Genomic DNA, 12,191 nt, shown 5'->3' on the forward strand with positions numbered 1-12,191 from the left:
TTTTTTCCGTATGAACGAAATCTTGATGAAAATACTTAATTTAAATAATTATACGATATAGCATTCTGATAAAATTCATATTAAAAAAAATGTTATTTACACCGTACGTTACGTGCGGAAAATAATTTAAAAAATAAATAGGTTCTAACGAGAAATGAAAGAAGGTAAAATAAGTTCAAATTTACTTTATTTACGGCAAAAATCTTTAATATGGCAAAACATTCTTCCGTCTATTGACAAGCTTTAAGATTGCGACTGAAGGACTTGTATCTATGGTTATTATAAATTATTAAAAAAAAATCTATTGACAAGTTCCGTGAATGTCAACTTCACAATTTTTATTTTTTGAGGTTAGGGCATATGTTTTTCAGACAAAACTTAGAAGCTCTCGGTAGAGAGTAGTATATTCCTTGCTTAGAAGTTAGTTTATACAACACAACATTAATTATTATTAATGGAAAATTTAATTTGATACCTAAATTCGGTTTAAAATATATTGCAATTTACATGATACAGTTGATTGCAGAGCATTGCCATTGTTTTTCTTTTCTATTATTAATAAATTACCCAAAATGAAACGAAGACACGATCACATAGATGCTGAGGAATCAAAGTAAGTAGACTGTTCAGTGATTCACTTAGTTATGAAACAATATTTTACAACCATTTAATATTTCAGATTATCATCACTACTCTTCAACAAAAATGAAAATTTCGTTGAAAAACTAAAAAACAAAGAGACACAGGATGATGTAACTGAGCGTAAACCAATCTGGAAGGATGAAGACGATGAACAGTATCGCGTTAATGCTGTTATACCTAAATTGAGTGACAATGGGCTTTACGCCAAAAAACTTAAACAGAAATATGAAACCTTAATTGGCACACCTGGTTGGGCGAAAATCAGTGAAAAGAAGGAAGATAAAGGATACAAATCGGATGTTATGAAAACAGTTGGCCATTTACAAAAGAAAAAGATAACAAAGTTTAGTAAACAGATATTAGAGGTTACTAACCATACAAAAATTGTGACAAATCGCAAAACTGTTACTTCCTCAGCAGAATTCCATCCCAAAGTGAGTGCAATTTTATTAGGAGAACATACAGGTATAGTTTCACTTTATTCAATTGAAGAGAAACCAAATAAGTTACATAGTTTCAAGCTAGGAGGCTGGCAAATAAGCCGAGCAAAGTTTAATCCTGATGGTTCAAAGGCCTATATTTCGTCAAAACTTAAACATAATTACTGTGTTTATGACTTGGTTCAAGCAAGCAATAAGGTGATTCAGCTACCCAAGGCAGTTAAAAGGGCTTGCATTTTTGAACTATCGCCCGATGGAAAATTTATTGCGGCTACCATGGGATTTGATGAAGTTTTCATACTGTGTTCAAAGTCAAATGAGCTCTTGAAGTCTCTAAAGAATAACACTAATGTAAAATCGATAGTATTTAGCCCTGACTCTTCACAAATATACTGTTACAATGAAGAAGGTTACGTTGTTGTTTGGGACTTAAAAACATACAGGGCAGTGAAAAAATTCCTTGATAATGGGTGTATCAATCCCTCCTGTATTAAAATGAGTCCTTGCGGTCGACTTTTAGCTACCGGTACAGGTGAGGGTATAGTCAATGTGTACGAAACTTCAAATATAACCACCAGTGACCCGATTCCCTTGAAAACGATATCACATTTACAGACAAAGATATCAAATATCAATTTTAATTCCTCTTCTGAGGTGCTATCTCTTGCATCAAGTTACTATCCCAACGCTTTGAAACTGGTGCACATACCATCTTATCACGTTTTTGGCAATTTTCCACCACAAACTACTAATTTAGTACAAGTTGAGACGGTTAACTTCTCTCCAAACAGTGGTTATATGAGTATAAGTAACAACAAAGGTGTTGTTAACCTGTTTAGGTTGAGGCATTTCCGTAATTATTAAGATAATAAAGATGTTTTATTGATACTTGGTTATTTTATTTTTACCTGTAGTTATGTACTATGAAAGAAGTGAACAATCTGTATGGTTAATTTTATTTGAGTACTATCAAATTCAAGTAATAGGTATCACAGGTACTTTATCAGCAGACAGTCAAAATGTTATTTTGCAGTTATATTTTTGTTTTGGTAATTTTAAAGTACATCTACATACATATTCTGGAAGGATAATTTTGTAAAATAAAAACAAACAAATAATTGAGATAAGAGTTTATTTAATTACAACAAATTTGAAGCAGTTACACAAAATCCATTCTACCAGGCCCTTTTGAATGAGCTGCTAACAGTCACCAAATTGTCATTCGACTATTTAATACTTCGCTACGGCAAAATATACTATTGTCATTGTATTTGAAAAAGCAGTTTTTTATTATTGATAAAATACTATTTTTACAAACACAGCGATTATGCTAAGATTTCCATACGAGTCTTATTTGAAGTAAACCAAATGCATGAAATTATGAATGAAAACAATGTGCTCAAATTGCATTTTTTCTAGTAAGTCAAAAACGTAACTGTTAAAATAAAAAACTTTTAGAGTTCTTTAGGTGTAATAATAAAAAAAAAAAAACACAAAAACTGAAAATTAAGGTAATTTTATTGTACCTACACACATTTTTTCACTGATATATGCAAAATAAATCAGGTTATCATAACCATTCATTCAGTTTACCGCAAACCAAAATAACTTAGGGTTAAATATCCTAATATAGAAAAATAATCACAGAATTTCGAATGATTCTATGTGCACACTACGAAATGGACCTATAATATTATTTATTATATTGTTAGTATATTGAAGCAAACTAATCTACTGTAACAATTTAACTACTTACTTATAAAAATAGTGCTTTTCAGTGACTTTGAACGTAAGACAATTTAAAAATTCGTGACGTCATATCATTTTATTTCAATATCATGTAGATAAGAATGAAAATTTATGAAATTCATAATATACAAAGAAAATTAATGACGAAAATCACTTTTTTTTAAATACCTTCATTCATAGTCACCAATAGGCACCTAATTAAATATTCTATAGTGCTAATGCCAGTAAAAGAAATATTGATACTTCAATACAGTGATGGTTAAGCAAATGTATCTTAAAAAATACCTTTATTATTGAATATAATAATATTGACACAAACTTGTAGATTTTCAAACAATGTAGTGTATAATACAGATTTGAGAATATTCAAAAGATTACATAATACAATCAATTTCATAGAAAGATAACCAGGGCCGTCAAATTATCATTTTCTTTAATATATACCGACGTATATTACATATTTTGAGATATAAAGTGAGATATTTGATAAAATTCTAGTGGCATAGGTCCAATAACGTAAGATAGTAGCACAATTATAGGCTATTGGTAATGTTAGATTGGTTATTCACCTTCAGTTAAAGTAATGGCCAGTTTTACAACTTGCTGATAAAGTCACCGATAGCTTATTTAACACTATTGACCGTCTCTAGCCTTCTAATTGTATCAAGACATACAAATCGCCTCAATGTTATGTCAAATACAAACACATTTTCGCATTTAATTTAGGTAAGATTTTTTCATTCATTTTATCTGACAGATAAGCTAAACAGAACATATTCAGAAGTTGTAAAACTGGCTATAATACTTTGTGTTAGAAAATTTTAATGTAGTCATGTGTAGCCTCTATATCTATACATATAATAAATCTGTAGAAGGGTCAATGATTTACATTGATAAAGTTTAAAAAATAAATAGCAGGAGGTGTTACTGGATCGATACCAAACCCAAATATGTTTTTTTTTTTTTTTTTTTTTATGGTGTTTCTCAATGTTAGCCAGAAGGGCTACTACATTTTAACGCGGACGCGGGGGTGAACTGAACCTGAGATTAAAAAGTTTTTTATAATGTGTCATTATCAGAGTTACTCAAAATGGAGAAATAAACCATCCACGCGAAGACCGACATCCGCGCGGACGGAGACGCGGGCGGAAGCTAGTTATATGTATCATAGATGATATTCAAGATCCACCAAGTCATGATAAGTAATACAAAGGGGTCTATGTAACTTAATGGTTTTTATTGTCACCTTAATTCTAATAAATAGTATATTTATTTTTGTCAAACTTCACTCAAATAATGACACCCAAAACCCTACAAACATACAGTATACCAATAAATTACAATTCAATTTAATCTAGCGAATCTAGACCTTAACGCTCACGACATAGATATTATAACAACAAATTCATTTACATACATATTGAACTGAATAACCAAGTCAACATGATCTCACAACAAACATTATTACTTAGAGGGGATCAAGAGAATAATCGCTTGATATCTATATAGTTGATGGTACTAATAACGTATGAGGATACGAACTAAAGACGACAATAATCGAAAAATTAAACTTGGATCCAACTAGCCAATCACAACGACCAGCCTTACCTTAACCTCCCACTCCACCTGCCCAGTTCTCTTTACTTCTTCGCACTGTACGCTAACTGAAGGTGACAATAACCAATCTAACACTCCCCCACACTTCACACACTGGGATCCAACTAGCCAGCCACACGGACCAGTCTAACAAGACCCCGCACTGCACAAATCTTCTAAACCAAGTTAGCTAGTAGCGCACTGCACACGGTTCATGCCGGGCTGGTCGTCGTCCTCATCGTACGCGTTGCGGAGCAGATACTTGGGAGTTAAGTATTATGGCTGCGATCTAACTGGCCAGCTCAACCAATGTAACCAGATCCCCCCACTTTTCCCACAAAGTTAGCTCACTGAAGGTGACAATAACCAATCTAACACTCCACACTTCACACACTGGGATCCAACTAGCCAGCCACAACGACCAGTCTAACTAGACCCCTGCACCCCACTATCTTGCACAAATCTTCTTAACCAAGTTAGCTAGTAGCGCACTGCACACGGTTCATGCCGGGCTGGTCGTCGTCCTCGTCGTACGCGTTGCGGTGTGCACGCCGCCGTCGCCATTCTTGTTCAGGATCTAGCTCCATCAGCTGGCATTCTTCCGCTAACTCGGGGATGTCCACCTGCAATTTGATAATATAATTTCAATATTTTTGCAATTATTATTCATTGGTGGACATAAATTGTTAAATAAATAAATCATTATTTGAAACATGTTTTATTTTAAACAATTTTCAAAGCACAATTTAAACAATTTTTTTGTGTGTACACAAAGTGGAAACCTATTAAACAATAAAGTCGGCTTTGTATTAAAATATGTTCTTCGTGGACAAAATTTGTATTTTATGTACTTGTATGCTACGCTCCACAACCGAAACGTTTATTAAATGAAAAAATATTTTACAACGCGTTGTTGACTGACGATTAAGAAATCCATATTATGCAAAATTCGTAAATGATATAATTAATGCTCACGACATTTTCTAACAATCAGAGAAAGACCGCATAGCGAAATTCGTCTCACGGCCCTTTTGTTTTGGTCATTTGAGGAAAAGCAAATGGCGCTTTACAGACCTAGTTAGAGGCAATAGATATGAATCTAAATAATTTTTTTTATTATTTCATACACATGATATAATACGTATTTTGCATGTATTTATCGATAGGCTAACAACCTTGAATTAATTCCCAGTATAATCCACAATGCTAGGTCAGGTTAATAAACACGTGAAGAACACGTGTCGAGGCTTATAATTTTCCTTCGTTAAAATAATAGTTTTAACGCGCAGCTTCTTGCTTTGTAAAAAAAACTTAAGAAATCGATCTTCTTTTAGAACCAATGTAACTATTTATAAAAAATTACAATACATGCGTAGTTATAAAAATCTATAAAACATACATAGGGACGGACAGACAGCGACTTTGTTTTATACTATGTAAGTATGTAGTGATTCAACTATACATTTAGATTTTTGAGATAAGACTTTTAATATTATGTACTAGCTTACCGCCCGCGGCTTCGCCCGCTTTGTCTTAAACCTAATAAATTATATACTAAAACCTTCCTCTTGAATAACTCTATTTATTAAAAAAACCGCATAAAAATCCGTTGCGTAGTTTTAAAGATTTAAGATTTTAAGCATACAAAGGGACATAGAGACAGAGAAAGCGACTTTGTTTTATACTATGTAGTGATAGTGATGTATTCAAAATTTGTTTGATGAAATCAATTAACAAAATTTATACAATAATTAACAAAAGATATGTCTGTGTAATGTTTTTGTTATTTTTATAGCATTTATTCATTGTCACAAGGAATACTTAATCCAATAGAAGTGTTAAAGTTAGAGTATATTGTACTCTAATTGGATTGTAAGCTATATTTAGAAGAATAGTACACAAGGGTCTTATTTTACATTTTACATAATTATTAATTTAGGGTTTGTCTAGGATGATGTCATAGGTCTAGCCCTAACAACGCAATTTGTTTACCTTAATAAAATAATATATTTGACATGAATATTTTTGAAGTGAAAGTGAAACTTCTTTAGCGCGTTGAGCGTAAAATTGTAAGGTTGCGTCATGGCAATACCGTCACATCATGGAGTAAGTCAACAATTTTTAATCTCGCTAAAACACGTGTGCTCGGCAGACACGCTTTTCTTTTTCTTATACATCTAGATATAATTGAGAGACTAGAGTTAAATCTAAACTTACCCTAGGTCTCGGTGGCAGGCAGTTCTCCAAAGCTGGAATGACTTCAGGCGGTATTTGGTTCGGGAAGTTCACCAGGAACTGAATGATCAGCTGGCCCTTGTCAAATGGATTCTTGTACATTGGCATGCCTGTTGAAAATTTTACGATTGATTATGAGGAAAATTACATTTTTGACCAAATTTTTTTTACCTTGAAACACAATTATTTTGATGCATGATTTTTGTTTATAGGCTTTGGAGATCTAATTGCCAAAATCTACATTTATATATGACTTTAAACACAGAGTACTGAGAATAAACGAAATGGTATAATACAAAAGACAACCAAATTCAGAATTGGAACAGAAAACAGCTAAAAAAACAGTAAAATCCATTTTTACTGTTTTTTTTCACTCTATAGTTAGTTTTTTTTCAATCCATTTTTACTCTTTTTCCACTCACAAAACATTAATACCTACAAATCAATAAAAAATATACATATAATAAACAATAACTAACCTTCATTAAGTACACACTTAAGTTCCCCATGCTTCGTCACTTCCCCTGGCATCACCGTGATCACAATATCCCTATCGTCCAGGGTCCTGATGACCTTCTGGAAGCCACATAGAGCCTCCACAAGCTCAATGTTGAGACGCACTATGAGATCGTTGCCTCTACGTTTGAATACCTGCAAGGAATAAAGAAATTGTATTGGACTAATAGTATAATTATTAAATTTTTTAATTTGTAAAGGTTTAAATTTTAAAGTGAAAATGTAAAATAAAAAGGAAGTAGGTAAGTACCTAGAAAGATCATTCTATGGAACATTTTATATTTTACAGTTTTCAACAAAGGCAAAATTAACATTTAAGTCACATAGACACATTTAATTAATTTGAATCGCTTAGTAAATCAATTCACGTCTTTATCAGATATTGTCATATTGCCAATGAGCATTAGCTTTCGAAAAATAATCATCAAAATTGGTTAACCTATGAAACATTATAAGGAAAAAAAATACAGTCTAATTGATAATCTTGTGTGGGTTATTATTTTAATTAAACTTCAAATAAGCTTCATACACATACTCATTTGAATATGCATTAACTATATATTTTAATTATTTATTTACCCACAAATCAAGAAAACAATTATCTTGACTCATTACCGTGGGCTCACCCACACACTCACGTTCATATTGTGCGAATTACGTCAATATATCGTCTAATAAATCAATGAAACTTCTAGAGGCAAATGCATTTCTAGCACTTGCTGGCTATTTGAAGCTGTTAATTTCTGTTTTTCTATGTATTATAATTATAAATAATAATGTTAATCATTATCTAATAATATGTTCCCAAGCTGCAAGCATTGATCAAAATTTTTCTTTTAGCCTAAAATTATAATTTCAAATCCAAGAAATATGTCACCAACGAATTTAAGCTAAAAAACTTTATTGAATCGTACCTATTGTATTTGTTTTACTTTACTTTTGATAATAAATATTAAATACATAAATTTTGTTGCACACTGCACACTGTGCTTCGTCTTGTTGAACACAACAATGTAAGTCCCCTGGCTCCTACTCCTTTTTTTGGCAATGAATACTCTTTTGACCACTTACCTCATGCTCCTTTTCATCGAGCACAATGATCAGGTCCCCTGGCTCCATGTCAGGCTCCTGGTCACCCTCGCCGCTGAACACGATCTTCTGTCCGTCCGTCATTCCCTTGTCCACGTGCACGTCTAGTATCTTGCGGTCGCGGACCGTTTTTCGTCCCTGTGAATGGATGAATTATTATTAGTTTTTAAGTAGTTTTGTTAAGAAATGCAAAGTAAAACTTCAAGGTCGCGTCATGGCAATGCGTTACTTTATGAAGTAATTCGACGATTTTGGAATCTTTGAATCTTGCCAAAGAAGTTTCTGACACCTGTACTCGGCACACACACTCTTTTTTTATTTTCCTTTTTTAATGAGCATTGAGTTTATTAACTACTTAACATTCATGCTTTGAAGCATACAAATAATGAAAAATTGGATTTTCTTTTGCATTTCCAAAAATAGTTATTGTAATTTCCAAATGGAATGAGCAAGTTCTTTGTGTGTCTATTAATTTTTAACATTAATTGACTGAGTGAAAAATAATGTATGTACTTATAAACCATGAAATAACTATAACATAGTTTCATACCTGACAAACTTTACACCTATCCTTGGGATCAATAATCTCCCGTTGCCCACGGCACTCGCTGCACACCGTTTGTATCTGCTGGATCATGCCGGGGCCGAGTTGTTGGATCTGCACTTGCATGCCTGAACCGCGGCACGCTGTGCACGTTTGTACTGCGCCCTGTTTCAAACATAACAAGATTTTTATGATAGAGCTGACAATGGAGCTAGTCAATGGTCTGATAATAAATGACCACCACTCAAATATAAAACTGCATGTTAACATGGAGCTGTATTTATTCAAAACAAGTTTATATATTGGATACGTAAACACAGTTTTTTTTTGCTGTGGAACAAAAGCAAGCATTGTAATGCTTCTCAAAATGAAAGTAGTACCAAGTTTGTAATTATTCTTCCAAGAGTAAAATTTAATTTTTACAAGGTTCCTTACAAGACAAAATTTAAAACATAAATAATAACAAAGCATAAATATGAAAATTGCTTTACAAATAACAACATATCTTCACCTTCTTCCCGCCTCGACCCTCGCACTTCTCACAAATCACATTCTTCTGCAGCGCCAGCTTCCTGACCGCACCCCTGTACAGCTCCTCCAACGTCACCGAGAGTTGATGGATCACGTCCTTGCCCTTGCGCTCGCGGCCACGGCGACTGCCCCCGCTGAAGCCTCCGCCGAAGAACATGTTGAAGAGGTCCATGGGAGATGAGAAGCCGCTTGCATCTACACCACCTTCTTTGAGCGCTTGTTCACCACCTATATTAGTTTAAAGTATTGTATTGTATTAAACTGTTGTGACCCAAGTATTGTATTGTATAACCTATTGTGACCCAAGTATTGTATTGTATAACCTATTGTGACCCAAGTATTGTAATGTATTGCCTGTTATGACCCAAGTACTGAATTGTATGTTATTAGCCTGTTTTGTCCCAATGCAAAGGCCCCCAAGCGCTTCTGTGTAAATTTGAATGAATGCTGTATTTGTCATTCATAATGATTATTATTTAGTTTCATACATCTTTGACACTATAAGATATACCAACATGTAAAAAAGATTGATTAATCGTTTTGCACGTTTAATCAATGTTTGACTTAAAAATAACAAACAATACAATATTTATTTAAAGACATACACAATATATAATAAAACAAATTATTAATGCAAATTGGTTTTAAATATATCATAATAAGGCATAATTTTCTATAACTGAACTTCATAACCTATTAGTATAATAGATAAATAAAGTAATAGACAAAGAGGCATGCACATTTTTTAGGTTATACCACTACATTAATAACTATCAATAACATTTAAATATTGAATAAAACAGCTAAGTACTTTATGATTAAGGACATAGGAATAGGTCTTTGTTAGAGTATTTTCTAAGCTATTGCATAGCTTCTATCGCGGGCCTTGAGCGCGAGGACCGAATCCAGAAATTCCGTAACGAAAAAACCTCACGCTCCCCACTCCGACGCGCACGGAGGTGTGGCTTGAAGGCATGCTATGCAATAGCTTTACCGTGGCAGTCCCCGAGTGCCACACATCTTTTTTTTATCAAAACAAACCACGATAAATAATCAAATATATATAAGTAAACAGTAAGTAAATAATAGCTATGTCATACATAGTTAGCATAGTTAGTTTTAAATACAATTAGCATACCTTGGTCATAAATCTTCCTCTTGTCTGGGTTGGACAGGACTTCGTACGCCTGCGAGATCTGCTTGAACCTCTCTCCCTCATTTGGATTTTTATCTGGATGGTATTTGAGCGCCAACTTTCTGTACGCCTTTTTGAGCTCGTCTGATGTGCAGGATGGCTTCACACCCAGAATGTCATAGTATGTTGTTTCCTTCACCATCTTGATTGCTGTTTTAACAATAACATTTGGTTATGTTGGGACACACGTTAAATATTTTCAGATATTTTAATGATATTATTTTATGTTTACAGCAATAAATAGGAATATTTACAAGTATATTTATTGTAATACTAATGAATAATTGTGTTAAATTAGCTTGTTTCGTATGTACAATTCAAAGGAAGTAATCTTTTTATATTCATTGTCAAGCAGATTCTATTGTTATTAAAGACATATAATAGGTTATAAAAAATTTTTAAAAGCATTCGTGTCCTTCTTTTGTACAAAGGTTTATAAGTTTAACTCGCTTCTTTTTACATACAACTTTGTGAAAAATTATCATAAATGACTGGCAAAAAATAAATTCACGATGTTATTGTATAAAATGAATCATTCTAACCAATACAGTGTTTATTAAATACTAGCTGCTCCGAACGGTTTCACCACCGTTCCTCCACTCCTGTTCGTCGTAGCGTGATGATATATACCCTATAGCCTTCCTCTATAAATGAGCTACCTATCTAAAACCGAAAGAATTTTTCAAATCAGACCAGTAGTTTCAGAGATTAGCGCGTTCAAACAAACAAACACTTCAGCTTTATAATATTATATGAACCTATAGATATCATGAGAAATTCTATCACAATGAAATGAATGCAATGCTCACGAAAATGTAGTTTGAAAGAGACGCATCATATTCAAATAAATATAAATGTAAATTAATATGACACATGTATCGATTATTTATAAATTAAACAATCGTGTTTTTTCCAATATATTTGATCGTCGACAAGAGCTATGGTAGCTAGAATCCAAACCTAATTATGTGAAAAAATGAAATGCCTCGTTTCAATGCAAACGCATTTTCTTCTGTATTTCGACATGGAAGATAACTTACAATTTCACCGTACTTTGTAATTAGTAGATATTTCGTATGGGTTTACAAAATTTAATTAGAACTTACCAAGAGCACGTCACAAATCCAATAAAACACTCGGTTGCTGAAGACGTCAATTTCCAGAAACAACGATCCAACAAATTGTGGACACGCGACACAAGGAACACCTTTACTTCACTGGAATGAAATCACGAATGACGTTTGAAACAACGAAATAACTGCATAGAACCTTCTTCACTTCGATGTTTGCGCAAAAGTCGATCAAAAAATGTGCTTTCTAGAACATTCTCGATATTCCGTTATACGGTAAAGTACAAAATTGCGTTCCATTTCAACCACTACTAATGCAACAAAGAAATCTATAATTTAATTTAGTGAAGAAAAAATAGGAACAAAAATGTCCAAATATCATGAATACTACATCTTCCTTTTTTTTATTCTTTTGGATATTTAATGATTTTTTTCTCTAGATTACAAATTATTGCTATGTAGCCTGTGGTAGCAAAATATTGTTTCTCAAAGTTGGTACACAGGCAGAAGTAACAAAGTCAATGTAAAAAAAAAATTGCTGTATTGCCAGTTGCCACTAATAATTATAAGAGAGGTCTAACTAA

The 12,191-nt window shown here is 33.0% G+C and overlaps 2 protein-coding genes across 2 annotated transcripts; one reads left to right on the forward strand and one right to left on the reverse strand.

Moving 5' to 3' along the window:
- Nucleotides 1–327: 327 nt before the first annotated feature.
- Nucleotides 328–1,970, forward strand: LOC123693336 (U3 small nucleolar RNA-associated protein 18 homolog). Its single transcript, XM_045638380.1, has 2 exons — nucleotides 328–613; nucleotides 680–1,970. Exons 1-2 carry the CDS (start codon nucleotides 573–575, stop codon nucleotides 1,944–1,946), a joined length of 1,308 nt encoding a protein of 435 aa, XP_045494336.1. The 5' UTR covers nucleotides 328–572; the 3' UTR covers nucleotides 1,947–1,970.
- Nucleotides 1,971–3,877: 1,907 nt separating this feature from the next.
- LOC123693089 (dnaJ homolog subfamily A member 4) lies at nucleotides 3,878–11,857 on the reverse strand. Its single transcript, XM_045638043.1, has 8 exons — nucleotides 11,644–11,857; nucleotides 10,481–10,687; nucleotides 9,323–9,570; nucleotides 8,818–8,976; nucleotides 8,250–8,405; nucleotides 7,142–7,313; nucleotides 6,645–6,772; nucleotides 3,878–5,050 (listed from the first exon to the last, which is right to left on the reverse strand). Exons 2-8 carry the CDS (start codon nucleotides 10,677–10,679, stop codon nucleotides 4,904–4,906), a joined length of 1,209 nt encoding a protein of 402 aa, XP_045493999.1. The 5' UTR covers nucleotides 10,680–10,687; nucleotides 11,644–11,857; the 3' UTR covers nucleotides 3,878–4,903.
- Between the last annotated feature and the right edge of the window lie 334 nt (nucleotides 11,858–12,191).

Source organism: Colias croceus, chromosome 7 (assembly GCF_905220415.1).
Source record: "Colias croceus chromosome 7, ilColCroc2.1".
Taxonomy (NCBI): Eukaryota; Metazoa; Arthropoda; class Insecta; order Lepidoptera; family Pieridae; genus Colias; species Colias croceus.